This window comes from Raphanus sativus, chromosome 4, assembly GCF_000801105.2.
Source record: "Raphanus sativus cultivar WK10039 chromosome 4, ASM80110v3, whole genome shotgun sequence".
In the NCBI taxonomy this organism is placed as follows: Eukaryota; Viridiplantae; Streptophyta; class Magnoliopsida; order Brassicales; family Brassicaceae; genus Raphanus; species Raphanus sativus.
Genome location: NC_079514.1, coordinates 30,540,514 through 30,558,678, shown reverse-complemented (window position 1 = coordinate 30,558,678; position 18,165 = coordinate 30,540,514). Strand labels below are relative to the sequence as shown.

The 18,165-nt window shown below is 34.4% G+C and overlaps 4 protein-coding genes across 10 annotated transcripts; 3 read left to right on the top strand and 1 right to left on the bottom strand.

Annotated features, from left to right (window-relative positions):
• Positions 1 to 907: 907 nt before the first annotated feature.
• Positions 908 to 3,629, bottom strand: LOC108854637 (protease Do-like 9). Its single transcript, XM_018628242.2, has 8 exons — positions 2,910 to 3,629; positions 2,453 to 2,833; positions 2,189 to 2,380; positions 1,842 to 2,074; positions 1,653 to 1,754; positions 1,517 to 1,567; positions 1,335 to 1,439; positions 908 to 1,255 (listed from the first exon to the last, which is right to left on the bottom strand). The coding sequence occupies exons 1-8, from the start codon at positions 3,487 to 3,489 to the stop codon at positions 1,157 to 1,159; spliced, it is 1,743 nt and encodes a 580-aa protein (XP_018483744.1). The 5' UTR covers positions 3,490 to 3,629; the 3' UTR covers positions 908 to 1,156.
• A 2,175-nt stretch (positions 3,630 to 5,804) lies between these two features.
• Positions 5,805 to 9,716, top strand: LOC108854638 (serine carboxypeptidase-like 13). 7 transcript variants are annotated; one of them, XM_018628243.2, is made up of 14 exons: positions 5,805 to 6,096; positions 6,209 to 6,354; positions 6,430 to 6,506; positions 6,576 to 6,698; positions 7,734 to 7,836; positions 7,929 to 7,966; positions 8,043 to 8,144; positions 8,259 to 8,345; positions 8,433 to 8,501; positions 8,704 to 8,775; positions 8,864 to 8,985; positions 9,166 to 9,279; positions 9,384 to 9,429; positions 9,521 to 9,716. In XM_018628243.2, the coding sequence occupies exons 1-14, from the start codon at positions 5,972 to 5,974 to the stop codon at positions 9,599 to 9,601; spliced, it is 1,305 nt and encodes a 434-aa protein (XP_018483745.1). In that variant the 5' UTR covers positions 5,805 to 5,971; the 3' UTR covers positions 9,602 to 9,716. The 7 variants fall into 7 exon arrangements, with proteins under 7 accessions (XP_018483745.1, XP_018483747.1, XP_018483749.1 ...); XM_018628247.2 differs by having other exon boundaries at positions 5,965 to 6,100; XM_018628246.2 differs by having other exon boundaries at positions 6,008 to 6,143.
• A 3,680-nt stretch (positions 9,717 to 13,396) lies between these two features.
• On the top strand, positions 13,397 to 15,238 carry LOC108851571 (ankyrin repeat domain-containing protein EMB506, chloroplastic). The gene is made up of 7 exons (XM_018625022.2): positions 13,397 to 13,969; positions 14,042 to 14,121; positions 14,206 to 14,304; positions 14,389 to 14,487; positions 14,574 to 14,672; positions 14,756 to 14,854; positions 14,955 to 15,238. The coding sequence occupies exons 1-7, from the start codon at positions 13,573 to 13,575 to the stop codon at positions 15,054 to 15,056; spliced, it is 975 nt and encodes a 324-aa protein (XP_018480524.2). The 5' UTR covers positions 13,397 to 13,572; the 3' UTR covers positions 15,057 to 15,238.
• A 120-nt stretch (positions 15,239 to 15,358) lies between these two features.
• On the top strand, positions 15,359 to 17,609 carry LOC108853101 (uncharacterized). The gene is made up of 3 exons (XM_018626560.2): positions 15,359 to 16,565; positions 16,651 to 17,298; positions 17,376 to 17,609. Exons 1-3 carry the CDS (start codon positions 15,939 to 15,941, stop codon positions 17,469 to 17,471), a joined length of 1,371 nt encoding a protein of 456 aa, XP_018482062.1. The 5' UTR covers positions 15,359 to 15,938; the 3' UTR covers positions 17,472 to 17,609.
• Positions 17,610 to 18,165: the final 556 nt, after the last annotated feature.

The window sequence follows — 18,165 nt, the reverse complement described above, 5'->3', positions numbered from 1 at the left end:
TTAAGTTTTAGATAAAATTTTAGATTTTTAAAATATAATTTTGATAATCAGATAAGTTTGGTATTTTTCATATCCTTGGGTCAGATTTTTGTAAAATTTCGAATATTTTTCAAGTATTTAAATATTTCAGGTATTTTTGTGTGTTTTGGATATTCTTTTGGATCGAATCCGAACCGAATCTGAAGCAAACTTGAAGCGGTAAATTCTAGTTACTCTCTATTAGGTCTAACTATCTATGATCCGAACCGATTCAGATCCGACATGACCCTAACCGATTCGGATCCGACATGACCCAAACCAAACCCGAACCAAATCTGCGATAAATTCTAATTACCCTATCGAATCAAACTATCTAAGACCCGAACAAACTTGGACCCGACGGACCAAACCCGAATCGACAAATTCTGTTTACTTTATTATGTTTAAATATCTAATTGAATCTAAATATCTAATATCCGCTTCGGATCGACAACACCTGACCCGAGGACCTGATCCAGAATATATAAGGTTTCTTCTAGAATCACAATCATAGATTTGTGAATTTAAAGGCTTAAAAACGAATTGAATTTAAAAGATTCACAAGCACTTTTACACTTTCTTAACAATAGTGTGTTCATCGACACTACTAAAAAAATATGGGAAGGTTGCTGAAGCCTAAAATGATTCATTAGTTTCATCGTCAAATTTTATAATGCATAACCCAATAACCAACGGATCGACAGTTTCTTTGGCTATAAATATTTGGTCGTTTAGATGTTTAATGCATGTGATGTGGGCAATCAAGTCCACCAATACTGATTCTAGATTCTCAAAATCGGTTGAAGTGGTGGAGCCGAACCAACGTTGAGACTTCGTTTTCAATTTTAAAAACTCATGTAAATTTTAGTAGCAAACCACAACACAACGGTTCTTAAAAACTTTTTTTTTTTTTTGAATGCTTCGTCTGTCAACCTGCGAGTGCATATTTTGCCAAAAGTACAAAAGTGTAACAGAGTAAGAATCAAAGAAGATAAATGATATGGTATTATGGTCTGAGCTTTCAAAGCTCTGTCTTCCATGACTCTGTATTTGCTTCTGTGTGGCTTCCATGGAGCAAAAATCTCTCTCTTTCTCCTTCCATGTTCTGTTTATGGCTGCTACTGTTTCAGATTTTTGTTCAATTCTTGAGATCATCAGACATAGCAGAAGGTATGCAATGTGTGGTCAGAATATCTAAAGTTGCCTCTTTCGCAGTCTTCGTTTGCAGAACTACAATCTGTGGAAGTCAACAGAGAGTTTTAGCAAAAAAGTTTTGTCATAAAGTTAGTGAGATCATCAATCAGAGAGAATAAAACCTGATCATAATCAAGACTGAACTCCATGTATTCATCATCACAATTCTCCACCATCTCAGCCAAACATTTCAAGTTTTTCACAGGTTTACCATTGAAAGCAAGAACCTACACAGAGATGAAACATTTAGGCTTTGATGAATGCACCAACAAAGCAACAGATGATGATGCAAATTAATACAAACCTGGGTATTGACAATCTCCTCATAACCAATGTTGATGTCAGAAACAAGAACCTGAAAGGTAATATGTGGATGTTGAGGTTTTGGACATTAAACAGGAAGAATAGTAGTTAATTAGTAGTTGTCAAAAGAAACCAACCTGTGAAACGACAACAAGCTGCTCGTCCACGGATTGAGCCATTGCATGAAGATGTTTATCCAAAAGCTTGACAGGCGCATCAAATTCATATTCTTTTCCATACTGCATACCAAAAATAATGGAAAGGTTATATATATGTAAATGGATAAGTGTGTATGTCTGAGAGAGAGAAAAGCAAAAAGAGAGAACCTCAGAGCGAAGATAAGGAACAGAGACAGTTGTAAACACAAAGCCAGCAACAATGAAGTAGGAAGGAGGTTTGCCACCAATGTGACCAGGGATTAGCTTCTTGTGGATTGCAAGTTTTATGTTGAACTCGAGAATCTCTTTGTTACGCAGAATCTTCACAAGCGCAGAATCTCCAGTGTACTTTTGAGATATAAGATAGCTAAACCCAATTCGCTCTCCGTGCCTAAATGGAACTGAAAATATCCAAACAATAACATAAAAAAAAGTTACAGCAAAGGATGTTTAGACTTAACAAGAGAGAAGCTCGCTCATTGGTTCAATGAATGCTAATAAGTAAGAATCATTACCAGTTCCATCATTAGCAATATTAACTCCATCAAAGCTAAGTATGATATCAGACGGCTTCAAAACCTGTGATTCTGGGGCAGTAGGCTCGATCCTCCTTATCCTCACTCCCTTTTGATGAGACTCCATCCCCATCTTCTTACGCAAGTCTGGATTCTCCATCTTCTGCCACTCAATCCCAATCACAGGAAACCCTAAAAAAAGTAACAAGTATCAGACACATGTAGTAGATAAAGATCATAGAAACACCAAAGACTTAAAAGTACCTGTGTATTTGTTATGCTTCTCATAGTCTTGAATGAAATGTCCAATCACTGGCGTTGGTATGACATAACCAATGTTCTCAGCATCTTCGTGTTTCAACGACTGAAACGCAATGCCCACACATCTCCCCTTGTCGTTAAACGCAGGACCACCAGAGTTCCCAGAGTTTATAGCCGCATCAATCTGCAACCCCAAAAGCTCCGTCGAGCCATGCACATAAGACAGTATCTCCATCCGAGAAACAACACCGCTAGTGACAGAGATTGTGTCTCCACCAATAGGGTAACCAACAACAGTCACAGCATCTTGCAGAGCCGGCAAGTCTCCAAACTCAACAGGAGACACTCCTTCCCAAAACTCATCATCATTAACTGTCAACAAAGCTACAACAACAATCCAAAAAAAAAAAACAAATCAAATTCATAAACCGAAACTAAACCAAAACCACAAGATTCATACCAATGTCACATTCAGTTCCAATTGCCAAGACCGTTGCTAGATACTTGGTGTCGGAGCCACGCTTCTTGAGCTTAACTTGAGTATGATGCTCAACGGAGTGAGCGTTCGTCAAAACCCTTCTCCCTCCGATGATGAAGCCGCTACTACCGGAGCTATACTGCCGCTTCCTCTGCCACGGCAGAGAGAAGTTAGGCTCGGTGTGGACACAAAAGACCTTCACCACAGCGTCCATCGAAGGCACGGCTTTCACCACAGTCTCCCAACTCGGAGCAGCGGGGATCGACTCCGATATCGCCGCTCCTGAGACAATCAACCCGTTGCTGCAATCGCCGTTCTGATGAGGAAGAGACGATCTCTGGCCGGTGGGTTCGGATTGGTTGTTGTTCAATCGGCGCTTTTTGCCTCTCCCGCGGTTGCGTCGCGACGGAGATGGGTTTGCTTCGGAGGCTGAGGCGGGCTCGGGGGAGAGAGGTGACGGAGATTCGATCAAGGAAGCGTCTTTAGCATCGCCGGCGGCGTTTTCAGCCGATGAAGCGTCTTGTCGTTTGTGTTTGCGACCTCGCTTTTGAGAAGGTTTCATCTTTTTTTCTCGAAACCCAGAAGGAAAAGAGTGGACTTTTTCCCTCTCTGCGAAATGGGAATTGATAAAAAAATGGATAATGGAAGAAGAAGTGTGTTTAGGAGGAAGAAGGCTAGGGTTTATAATCGGAGTGTTAGGTGATGGCTAGGATGTAAGAAACGGCGATGGGTTGTGCCGTCGTGTATATAAGAAATTGGGCCTAGAGTTTGGCCCATAATATAATAATATTATTTGAAAATAAACTTTTCTTTTTGGCATGCCATTAAAATATAAACATATTTAAGAAAATATTATTTAAGAATAATTTTTCTTATTTGTCATTTTCTCAATAATTAAAATGATCAATTTTAATAATTTTAATAATATTTTAACAAATATTTTATAATATTTAGGTAATAAACAGTTTTTTAAAAAATTATACTAATTATATATTTTATATTATCTTATTTATTATTATATAAAAGAAAATTTTCTCTTGCATGCCATTACAATATATATATATAAGTGGGTTATATATTATTATGGGTTATGTTAGGATAAGTTCATCGATTGAAAACTACAGGTGTCAAAGAAGACACACCTCTTATAGTTTTTTTTTTTTTTTGATTAACATGGGGGTATCCCGGACCTATGGAAGGGCTCAGACTAATCCCCAAAGGGAGGTGCAGCCTACGGATAGACCATTTCTCCGGGTATGCAAATGGGCCCTAAAGCATAGGCCCATATCCGTGTTGGTGTCCAGAAATCATGACTTAATTTCCTCCAGCAAGGTTCGAACTCACAACCTGGGTGTAGGAAGAAGCCCGTCCTTACCATTGGGCCATGATATTCTGGACCACACCTCTTATAGTTACATCAATATATCTATAAATTTAGGTAATTTGAAAAAAAAACTTCAAGATATATTGTTTGTTTTGTGGTTATGGGTTCAGATGAACATAAAAATCATGTAAACTGCAGTCAAACGAGTGAGTGTTTGCTCCTATAATTTTACGTATAATGTCAATCATGGTTTTATTACTCAAAATCGATTTTAAGTTATTATAAAGTACTAATACATTTTATCAGTGCCGGATTTTTTTTATGATATGGCGATGTTCGTCATGTTTGTGATAACCTTCTCTACATTCTGATGGCACTTGTAATGATTACATTAAAGTAATTATATATTTACAAACGGCACATAATGTAGTCATCACAAAAACTATTTCATTTCTGGTTTATTCAGAGAATCTGGAAACCAAGATGTAATTTATTTTTAATAGAACACTAATACATCCATACAAACTGCAGAGCACAATATTGCCGATGTACAAAATGGTTAGAAGCATTCCAAGACTTGGACCTATGAGCCTCCAATAAGATGAACAAATAGACGTACACCTCAAATCAAGATTTTGAAAACCATTAGTTACACACTTGAGGACTTTTCTAAATGCAATTTTGATGTAGGCTTCAACAATGATACAAGAACTGAAAAAAGTGGATGAATAATATAGAACCACGAAGGACACTCTCCTTATTGGGGTTCAGGAAAAACAAGTTTCTCAATCACAACACTAGAAGCAAAGTTAAATGTTTATTGATGATAATGCATCACACATGGAATATGAGATTCAAATCAATTATGGTCGAAGAAGATTGTAAAATCTTAATTAATACAATACGTAGGTAAACTAAAAATATATCAGTTCAAAATCAATTTTGATATCTATAATGTCAAGTAAAATATTATAATTGGTTTTTGGTAAAATTTTCTTAAAAATTATCTTAAAATATTATACTTATTTTTTATTCAAAAAAACAAGTATTGAACTTTCAGATTTGCCAAAACAAAATATTTTCATCTGAAATTCAAATGCTATACCCTCTTCTAGTATTTTATCGCAAAAAAAAATAATCATTTTAAGGTAATGTTCAATCAAACAACATATCTTATGTCAATCAGTCAATGTAAAAGTAATGGCGTGATTTTGTTGGTGTTTAGTCTTATTCAGAAATCGTTCTTGGTCTAATGGATGTATGATTGCATGATGATGTTGGTTGTGCATATTTGTTGGTCGTTTTTGTATGTAGCAGTAGTAAGGGGAACGTTAAGAACATTTTGGTCATTTTGGTTACAGAGACATTTACATAACATATGGTGATAAGCAAAAACGACAAAAGCAACGTCCCTACATTATTCATGGTGTTGATTTCTTGATTTTTGTAGAATAATGTTACTGAGAGAGACATTTCCAATACTAAAAACGTGTTTTTGTAGACGTGCACCGAAATTGTGTGGATAAGGAGTGTGACGCCCAAAATAGTTTTCGTCAAAAGACTCAAAACCAACCACATGACTCTCGAAATGATTCCTCAACGTGGATCCACTAGTGAAGTAGTAAAACGTTATATTACATTTCTCATTTTTGGTAATTATAAAGATTCTCTCTTCTTTTTCTCCCCTTAAAGACATCAATTGTTGGAAACTAAAGAGAGAATGAGATTGACACTACAGTTGTTGATTCTGGTTCTACTTACGTTGCGTTATCATGCTAATTATGCCTCCATTGTGAAGTCCCTTCCTGGTTTTGAAGGTCCTCTTCCTTTCGAACTTGAAACGGGGTTTGTAAGTTGTGCCTTCTTATTTACATTGGCATAGTGAGTTAAAGGTAGTAATTAGTTATCTTTTTTTTTTTGCGCAACTGGTAGTAACTAGTTATTCATCTAAATGAAGGTACATTGGTCTTGGTGAGGAAGAGGAACTACAAATGTTCTACTATTTCATTAAGTCTGAGAATAATCCACAAGAAGACCCTCTTCTTATTTGGTTAACTGGAGGACCTGGATGCTCTTCTATTTTTGGCCTTCTTTTTGAGAACGGTAAATCTATTAAACTCCTCATTTGGCAGAGCATTATTTTGAGCGATATATTTGATGTGTAAAAGAAAAATATAGGGCCTTTAGCTTTGAAGTTCGAGGTTTACAATGGAAGTATCCCTTCTTTGGTCTCCACTACATATTCATGGACAAAGGTACGTAGCAGAAAGTATGCTCATATATGTAGATCACATGTCCATTTTGTAAATTAATCTTTACCTCAGATGGCGAACATAATATTCTTGGATCAGCCTGTTGGATCTGGCTTCTCCTACTCAAGAACTCCACTTGTTGATAAAATTAGTGATACAGGTGAAGTTAAGAGGATTCATGAGTTTCTTCAAAAGGTATTGATTAATAGACATAGGTTCCTTCCTGCTTTAAATCAGGTGAAACATTGGTTTTAGGCCCTGTTCTAAAACTCGGCCGCCTAGCCGATTCAGCGGCCGAGTAAACGCTCTACGGTGTCCAAGCGCGGCGAATTGAAGTTATGCGGTCAAAAAATCGGATCTGGAAAAAAAAATTGAGGTTTTGTTCATTTTAACCTAGAAATCGGATAACCTAACTATTATCTATGAAGTTTTAGCAAAAAAATAAGAAGAAAACCAGTGAAAATTGCTTCTAAAACCGTAAAAGTATTCATAGTTCGCGTCTGCAATTGCAGAAACCCAAAAACAGAAGGAGGAAGACGAATGGTTTAATGACATTTCTGCCCTTCATTAAAGAAAAAGTGTAAAAATAGAAAAAAAAGTCCACATCTAACGGGTCGAACCTAGGTTATTCCGTTCATTTACAGGCACCAAACCACTATGCCATGTACTCGTTGCAACATAATTGCTGAAATATTGTATATATCACTAAAATAAATCGCCGATTAATCCTCCGATTTATCTCCGATTTATGATTCGGCGCTAGGCCCTATCCGACCGCACGCGTTACGCGTAGCGAGTTTCAGAACAGGACATCTATATATATATAATATTTATCATATTTCTCAAAAATAAAATTAGCTTAGATGGTTAAGAAAACTTATTTATCTCTAGTTTGAACCAGTCCACAACCATTTTTGTATACTCTTTCGATCATTGGTAATTTTAAATATAACTGCAATGGTCACATTACATCGACAGGCAAACCTTAAAAATGTTTTGGTAACATAGGCAAACTTAATTGTCTTTATAAGCATTTGTCTTGGACTAAAGCTCTTGTGTGTTTTGTATTTCTCTTGGTGTGACTTACTGATCGGTAATCAGTTTCGTGAAATGTAGGTTTAATTAGCTGAATTCGTTCCTGTCTTAACTTATTCTCCAAGTTATTCATACACGTTCTGATTTAAACCAAGCATGAACCAACATCTAGAGTAATTTTTATGTTCATGGCAGTGGCTCAGCAAGCATCCGCAATTTTACTCCAACCCATTTTACGTTGCCGGAGATTCTTATTCTGGTATGATTGTTCCGCCCGTTGTTCAAGAAATCTCAAAAGGTCCCCATACAGTGTTCTTTGGATACCGTTATTCGATTTTATGTTTAATCAGTTTTCTTAAACTTTCTAACAATGTATAAACCATGATGCAGGAAAATTTATATGTTGCAAGCCTCTAATAAACCTACAGGTCATTGATATATACTTTTCGTATTTTCCATTAACGGAATGTATTTATTATGTATATTTTTCTGAAAAAAAAACAGGGCTATATTCTTGGAAACCCGGTAACAGATACTAAATTGGAACACAACTATCTTATTCCATTTGCTTATGGAATGGCATTAATCTCGGATGAACTCTATGAGGTATGGATTTTTTTCACAAGAAAGTTTTATATTTGATCCTTTATGAACCAATCCGAACTTTATATTATCTAAGCCTCAGATGATATAACAATTTTCAAAACTTTTTTTTTACAGTCAATGAAAAGAATCTGCAAAGGAAGTTATGGAAATGTGGACTCACTTAACACAGAATGCTTGAAACTCACTGAAATTTACCAAAATGTACACACTCTAGAATGTAACTATTCAACATTTCTATCTATGAAGTAATGGTCATCAATTATTCATATTTTTGGTTGATTTATACAGTGTACCGACAGATTGAATAAATACCATATATTACTACCGGATTGCGAGAAGACATCTCCTGATTGCTTAGTAAGTAATACATATTTCGTCCATCTAGTATCCCTGGAGGATGTATTTGATCTTATAGGCTTTGTCTGCCTTTCCGAGAACCAAAAATTTGGTTAACCTTAGAACAGAGTAACAGTGATCTGTGTATACACATCCATCCTTGCCTGTTGACAGTTAAACTAAATATGATATATTGAAAAAAATAACAAGGTTTCTTTTGCAGCTATATAAATATTTTCTCCTTGAAAAGTGGGCCAACAACGAGAGAGTTCGCAAATCTCTTCATGTTAAAAAGGTGTGTGCAATTTTAAGATCATTGATAGATTAGTAAGTGATGATATAAAGAGAACTTTTAAATTCTAAAGGATGGTCTATCTTTACAGGGGAGTATAAGGGAATGGAGGCAGTGTAATTATGATGGTATTTCGTATAACTACGACATTCAGAGCACCGTACCATACCACAAAAATAACAGCATTAATGGTTTCAGATCTCTTATCTTCAGGTAAGAGTTAAATAAAACCGGAACCAAACTAAAAATGATTTTATTTAGTGTCAGTTTCTATAAACGCTAAAAGAAAAAAACAAGTGAATTTAAACCGTAAACTGGATTGGCCACTCACTCTACCTGCAAGATTCAGGACTCAATGAGATTCTTATATTTTGTGTGGTTTATGGTGACTAGTGGTGATCATGATATGACGGTGCCTTTTATTGCAACTCAAGCCTGGATAAGATCTCTCAATTACTCTATCATTGATGACTGGAGGCCTTGGATGATAAACGATCAAATTGCTGGGTATAAATTATTTTGTTTTAATTTTCTCTTGTTCATTTCTTTTCTGATCGTATCATAAGCTTGTCAAAACTCACGTAAAATCATCATTGCCTTTCTCTTGACAGATACACGAGAACTTGTGCCAATAAAATGACATTTGCTACTGTCAAAGCAAGTCTTCTTACTTTAGCTTAATATGTTTCCACTATCATTGGATTACAATCAAAATGTTTATTAATATTTTGGAGTGTTTTGATTATAGGGAGGTGGACACACGGCAGATTATAAACCAGATGAGACATTTATCATGTTCAAAAGGTGGATCAGTGGCCAGCCTTTGTAGTAGAGGCCTTTAGGTATTGAAATGATTTGTATAAGAACATAAGCAGTTTCATATTTTGTCAAGAGCCATTTGGATCCGTATATATCATCAAATAATGAGAAAGCAGTTAAAGAAATATGGTGATCGATTAAACAAAACTAAGAACTAGTATTGTGATTGCTTTGTGCAAATCTTGAAGTTCTAGAAAAAGTTCGTCAAAAACAAAAATCTTTAGAAAAAGCCATAAAATAATATAAATCAATTAAAAATGCTTGAATATTCTAAACTACTTCATCTAAGATCAGAATGAATAACAAACAGAAGACATAATATATCTTATAAATTTAGTAAGATATATATAAGTCATATTCTTGTATTGAACAAAATTACATATGTAGTAGAAGAAGTGGTTTTTCAAAGAGCATTAGAAGATGTATTCACTGAGGAAGTGGGTTTTCAAAGAGCAATAGAAGATGTATTAAAAAAAAGGAATTACAAGTATTACAATATACCACCAACATGGATTTGAATGGATTGTGGATTGAGGAAATTTAAAGAACAACACTCACCAGGAAAATATAATATTTTAGGCCAATTACGACAATGCAATTATTTTGGTCTCTGGAATGCCATAGGGAGTTTCAAAATAACAATATATGATACTAGGGCCAGGACCGACCCGCTCTACGGGTGGGATGTGAATTTTAAATTTGATTTCCAAAGATAATTTATATGTATAATATACATTTTTGGTTTAATATTGTTATAGTTTTGTTGTAACTTGATCAGTATGTGATAGTTTAGGTTAATATAGTTAAACTCAATACGATTAGTTGTTCTTTTTATACAGAAAACGCATAAAAATAATATGATTGGCTACCGGTATCTATAAGTTACATAATCCATAACCATTTGAACCAATTATTATCCTGCAATTGTTATGGATGTAACAATTATTATTTTGTGTTATGTAACAAACCAGTCGTGTTGTTCGATTCAAAACATATATATTATTTGTATATTAATAAGGTGATGTGGTCAATTAACGGGTTTCGTATAAGATAGATCGTCAAGAAGTTAGATTTTTCCAGACATCTTTATATATAAAACATTATTTATTATTTATTAAAAAATTGTATCATTTTGATCATCGTGAATATTCAGAATTTTATTAGTAAAATAATTCATATATTATATATTTTCTCTTAGGCCTACTAATTAAGAGGGTCTGGTTCATACCCAAACTTTAATCACATTATTGAGTGTAAGTAGAAAATTGTTTCATTTGAGCAACGGTAATAATTAAATCTCTTATATATTATTTTAGGAGCACTAAAAAAAATAACCTTGTCTTTATGTGTGATTTACATGAATGTCATTTACACTTGGCAATTCCACATACACTCTCACCACTTAAATCTAAAAACCCTTTATTAGCTAGAATAATTACAGGATTTGCCATCACCCGTCACATTATAACATTAACTATAATATATGATTCATTGAGATTTTCTAACCAAACAAAAAAACGTTGATAGTCAATTCTATATAATTGTCGATATTTTAGTGATGGCAATGATATATATATATATAATGCGTGCATATATATATATAGTTTTATATAACACATGTGACCACCGCTAATGTTATGTAATTTTATAGTTCTATTTATATTTTCCTCATAAATTTACATTTACATATATATCATATATCATATTATAAAAGCTTTCTTAATAATAACAAAAAATATAATGCATTACTATGAAAATGATGAAACGATAATGCATTCTTTTTGTATGAATACATCTTTTTGATCTGTGATTATAATGTTTTCTCGAAATCAAGATTAGGTTGAAAATTCTATGATCTTTAAATTATGAATGTATTAAAATAATAATGCATTACAATGAACATGTTAAAAAAATATATTGCATTCTTATTTATATGAGTCCAACTTTTTGATCTGTAAATATAATGTCTTCTCTATATCAGTTCAAAATATATATTTTTCTTTTTTACTATGAATGTGTTAAAATCTCTAATGGTTATAACAATTATAGTGCATTCGTTTTGTATGAGTCCAACTTTTTTTAAAAAAGTTGCTGTAATGTCGTCTCTATATGAATGTTATATACGTTCACACATTCATAGTTAATGTAGGCTCTAATTTCATTCGTATCTCAATCAAATCCCTTATTAAAGCTCTTTGTGTAAGTATTTGCATAAAAAAAACGTATCAATCAAGGTCATATGATATTGTGATTGATAAAACTTTAATGTTTACCGACTTTTATATATTCTGTTAAACACGATTTTAGTAACCAAAGGCAATCAACACTAATTTCCTGATGATATGCGGTTTGAACATTTTAATTAATTTAGGCATATATGTACACGATTTTAGTAACCAAGGCAATCAACATTAATTGCCTAATGATATTAATTTATACACATTTTCAATAAGACGATTATGGTTAGTAGTTTTTATCAAATATTGTGATTGTTTCACGTAAGAAATTTTGATTTCATAATCAATATTTACCTATCATTTATTATCAATGCGTAGTCCATTTATAAAATAGAATTAAGAAAAAAATTAGGAAATTTCTATCAGAATATCGGGTTTAGGTAAAGCTTATGATACACATGTTTATATGAGCCCAATAATGTTCTAGAAATCGCCGCTCTCAGACTGAGGTAATACATTTTTCACATATTTTGTTAACTAATGTTTTAAATTTCGCAATGTGATAAGTGATATTTTATTTAATTCCTTATTATATGATTGCGAACGAAGGCTTCAACTGGTGATACTATTCACAGCACTATTCACGTCCTTTTCTAAGAACTTGCTGATCAGCATGATCATTTCTTATATTTTTATGCAAGGTTTTATTTTTCTATTTCATATGTTTCTTTTTAATTTATATTTGTTTTTTAAATGAAAACAAATTGTACTTATATTATATTCACATCATAAGAAATTATATTAGTATTTGTTTATTCTTATTAATTCAATTATATGATATATGATCGAAATAAATAATTAAACGAAACCAAAATGTACGTAAAAAAATACGTGTAGTTTTAATTTTTTTATGTATTTTTAAATCATATTTCTTTTAATCAAATGTGATTATCTCTTAAAATAGTCTCACCCCGCGCAGGGCGCGAATCATCACCTAGTTGTTATTATTCGTAGACTCACTAATTGTTATTATCTGATAACAACAACTTGAAGCTACAGTACTATACTTCCACTACTCATAACTGAAAAACTATGTTTTTTTTTTTTTCAAAAATTTAAAAACTATGTTTTCTTCGTGAAGATGATAAATAATGAAGAGGAAGTCTGGCCAAGGTATAAACCCATCCTTCAAGCGATCAGATCCATTCTGATGTGTAGGAGTGGCTACGAGGTGATATATCACCCAAGAAAGTGGTAACAATGCTGCAAATAGAATATTAAAAGAGACTACTACGTTTACATCATTTATCCCTAAGTTATATTCTATAGTGCCTGGTTGGTTAAGTTCTTGTATTGAGGCTGAAAAGCCGATTGTAAGAAGTTGAGTTGGTTAATGATTAAGTTGAAGTTGAGTTTAAAAAAGAACTATGTTTTCTTCGGTTAAATTCTCCTTCAGACGATGGTTTTTTACCAGTGAGAGCTGATAAGTTGGCAAAAAAAAAGCTGTTATATCACCAACTCAATGAACTCTATACATATTGGGCTTTAATAACTAAACATATGGGCCGAGAGCAAAAAAATAAAAGCCCTAAAAGAATTAGTGGATAGAGAAGTCGTCTTTGATCGTTGTTTGTATAGTCTTTTTATATAAACCACCGGCAACTATCGAAGCGGGAAAGGGAGCCTCTCACCGGCGTTTACACCATCGGAATCTCAGTCTATTTACAGTTATTATTATCTTCTAGGTTCTGAATATACCAGAAAGTGTGCTACTTACATACAATTGAAGGGAAAAATTCGCACAATGGTCTCAGTCTCATGTGTCTTATCCATTCGTCCACAAAGTTGTCTCCTTCCACAATCTCCCGTTTCTAATTCCGCCAATTCTCAATCGAAGCTACCCGTTGATTGTCGTCCCAGGAGCTTCCCTTCACGCTTATCGGTTTCCATCAAGAGACAATCGGCGGTGAAGAGTCGTTGTTTTTCAGAGACAAAGCGTCGAACACCTTCCGTGCAATCCAAACGTGAGTTCTGGGAAGACCCAGACGATGGTAGCGACAGTGAAGATGAAGACGAAGACGACGAAGAAGAAGAAGGTATCGGGAATGATTTAGATTTCGAGAGTGATTGGGAAGAAGGAGACTCCAGAGCCCAGAAGAAGCTTACTACAGACAACAACTACGAGGAACAGCTTGCAAGAGGTTCTTCTTTCTCTTAGTTTACTCTTCCAAGAGGTTCCAAAGCTGTAATTTTGTGTGTGTGTGTATTTGCAGAGGTTGAGCAACTTCTTGAACCTGAAGAAAGAGCGATTCTTCAGCATAACGAAATACCAAACCTTCAAATGATATCAACTGTATGTTTTCAATTGGTTTTGTCTCTTGTATGCGAATTGCAATTACAACTCATTCTTAATTGTTTAACATATGAAACCCTGCAGAAGAAGTGGAAACCGCTTCAGACTCTTGCTCTGTCAATGCAGATTCAATTAATGGACAACCTGATGGACAATGGACTAGACATTGATGATGTTGACAAGGTTTTACTTTTAAACAGAAAATGCTGTCGTCAATTATGGTTTCTAGTCTTTACAGTATAATTGATTGAATCTCCTTATCAACAGGACGGCCAAACCGCTCTTCACAAGGCAGTTATTGGTAAAAAAGAAGCAGTGATTAGCCATCTTTTGAGAAAAGGAGCAAATCCTCACGTTCAAGATAGGGTGAGAAGAACTTATTTGGTTCCTTACACTTAAGACCCATTTGAGGAAAAAGGTTCAAACTTTTCATAACCGTTTCAAATATACAGGACGGTGCATCTGCGCTTCACTATGCAGTTCAAGTTGGAGCCTTGCAGACTGTAAAGCTACTTGTTAAGTACAATGTAGACGTCAATGTTACAGATAATGTAAGTAGCAATGATCCTAGCCATTTGTAAGATTTCAAATTTACTCTTTTTGACGATCGGATGAAACTTTCTTTGGTTTACAGGAAGGATGGACTCCTTTACATATCGCTGTACAAAGCAGGAATCGAGACATTACAAAGATCTTGTTGACCAATGGTGCTGATAAGACAAGAAGAACAAAGGTTTTTAATAGCTTTGTTATATCAAGAAAAAGCTGAGAGGCTATATGATATGTTTTTTGTTCGATCAATTTGGTTTAATGGTTCTTGCCGTTTTTTACAGGATGGGAAAGTAGCTTTGGATATGGCTCTTTGCTTTGGAAGAGATTTCAAGTCATATGATCTGGTCAAGCTGTTGAAGATCATGCCCACTGACGATATATAGAAAGAATTGGTGAGTTTTTGAATCATCAGGTTGAGATTAGTAAACCGGGGTTGCAATTACATGGTTTGTTTGTAATCTAATCCGCTTTTAAGTGATAGAAGAAACCCGGATGAGTTTGTAAGTTTTGTAATACTACTATTTCACTTGATTGTTTGTTATAAAATCAAAAACCATTGAAGAAATATGTATACTCAAATACATTTTCACTGGAAACTTCCATTCACTGTTCTGTAACACTACTGCCTGTGAATATTAATTACATATCCACTCAAATCGTAGCTATCTATTGTCACATAAAAACATTCTGAAACGTCAAGTTCTTGATATACTTGATTGCTAGAGAATATTTTGATTAGCATCTGACTGTTTGAGTAACTATATTTGTTTCATGGACATCTACTTTGCTAATCTTTTGACTTTTTAGCTACTTCTCGTTTTAGTTTTTCGTTAAACTTTGAAGTTCTAGGCTTTCATTTTGATACTTTACAGTTTGCACAATAACAAACGTACGAAGTTCATAGTATTAGGGTTTTATCTTCACTTGTATTCATGATTTATCAAGGTTTTGGATTAATTGAACTAGTGTTGACTTTTGGGAAATTGATAGTATGAACTGGTCTATGTTGTTCATGATATCGAAACTTGTCTAAAATCTTGGAACTTGGTTTTGGCATTACTGTTCATTTAATGATAGAAATGAAAACATGAGAGATGGGTTCAGAGTATTTGTTATGACGCTTGGTTTTTCGGTTTCAGTTTTTGGAAACTGAAGGGGTTTTTCGGTTTATTGGTTTGTGACTTTATAAGTGCTGAGGAAGGCTCTGTGATTTCTTATTATCCTTGAAAAGTTATCTTTTGTCTTCTATCTAAATTTTGTTAGTAATGGCTAAGAGTTCTAGGGAGACTAAGTTCACATTGAAACTTGTCGTTGATGAGGAGCGAAAGAAGGTTGTTTTCGCTGAGGCTTGCAGGGACTTTGTTGATGTGCTCTTTAGTCTTCTGACACTGCCTATGGGCACCATTGTCAGATTGCTTAAGAATCATCGAAAATCTGAGCCTTTCCCTGTTGGTTGTTTTACCAATCTCTATAAAAGTGTAGTGGGTATGGGGATTGATGATTTTGAAACAGAAGCTTGTAAGCAGATGCTCCTTCATCCGAGGAGCTTGAGGGATGTCGAGTGCAAAAGGCTTAAACTCAACTTACACCCTACTGATGGTACCAAGTTGTTTGTCTGCAGTCCTTACGGCTGTGACATGTGCAGTGGTTTTAGCACTTCTCGATGTCGTTGTGGAAAGTTGATGAACAAAGAGATCCCGATACCAAGAGCAGACGTTGTAGACAACATAGAAGATGGAGTATTTGTTAGAGACAGGTCTTCATACATCATAACTGACGACTTGAAAGTGTCAGTTCGGTCTACTGACCTTGTCTTGAGAAAGCTCAAATCTGTAGGCTGTGGTGATCTTCGCAAGGTTTCAGAAAGGCTCGTTGAAATTGGTTTAGATGAGGTATGTTACTGTAGCTGTATTATGTTATTAGGAACAAGCTCTGCTTCAAATCTTGCTCTCAATATATCTTAATCTTGGTATATAGGTCATGACACTGCTGGAATGTATCTTCTCCTCAAATGCTTCCTTGACGGACACTTTCCTCAACAAGCAAAGCCCAAAACGTGTGATGAAGCCATGCACTGCGCCAAGTCCGCATATGGTAAAAGAAATAGAAGCTAGACCAGAAGAAGTAATAACTTTCAGTGCCATCGTGAGGAAACACGATATGAAGATTTTATATGTCGAATGTGGAGAAGACTTTGTTGACCTTCTTTTCACTTTTCTCGCTGTTCCGCTGGAATCTGCTTTGGAAATCTCTGGTGAAAACTTCAATTTTGGGTGCATTGAAAACCTGTTCAAAAGCTTCAAGGAGTTGAATGCTTCAAAAAATTCAAGATCCAAAGCCGTGCTCCCCTATTACTATAGATGGTCGAAGCAGTTGCTCAATATCATCTGTGAGGAGACTCCGTTCTATAACTCTAGTCTTTGTTGTGTGATTGATCCAAAATCTCATGGACGTGATCAGTCAAAAAAAGGTAGCGGATTCGTGAAGAGACACACAAAGTTTACGGTATCAGATGATCTGATCATTCTACCAATGAACTCAAGCTCCGCTCTTTGTTTTCTGAAGAAGTTGGAGAGTCCAACAGATGAAATACAGGTGCAAGAAATAAGCATCAGCAAAACACAGGTATGTATCCTTTTTTGATCAAGAAGAAACCATGTAACGATTCTCCTAAATACTTCGTTTTTTTTTCTGTAATTCAGGCAGCAAGTTTGTTGAGAGCTTCCTTGATGACATCCTCTGCACTGAAGGCTGCGTTTTGGAACTCGACTTCTAAGAAACCCAAGCAAGAGACTTGAAGACTATATTCTCCGTCTTTTTACCATCTCTGCGTGTCTTTTTTTTTTACATTATTTCCTTCGCTACTATGGCTCTTATCTCCTAAATTCTAGAAACTACATTATTAATCAAAAAAATTATGCTATGTTTATTTTACATTACACCATTCTTGTGATTGACACTTCAAAGTGACCGTGAAAAATGCACCAAGTACATTTGGGATTAGATGGGATGGGACCATGTAAGCTCATGCGCGATAAAAGATGGTAGTTCACAACAGAATCTCTTAGAACATCTCCAAAAGACTCTCTATTTTAGAGTTTGCAAAAACTCTATATTTGAAGTTTCAAGGTATTTCTCTCCAAAAGCAAAACTTTAAACTTAACTTTAAAACTATTTGTAATTCTAATTTAAAACTAAAATTAGACAATAAGAATTTTACAAAAGAAGCTTAATAAAAAAACTTTTTTAAAAGGGTACATGAAGAAATAATTACTATACAATGTGGTATTTTGTTTGTAGTTTAATAACTGATTATGTATAATAATTATTTCTTCAAGTACCCTTTTAGAAAAGTTTTTTTATTAAGCTTCTTTTGTAAAATTCTTGTTGTCTAATTACATAATTTTTTTAATAATAATTTATGTGTAAAACTTGAATTTATAAAATCAAATCTGAAACAATTATGAGATATAAAAATTTTAAAATGATAGA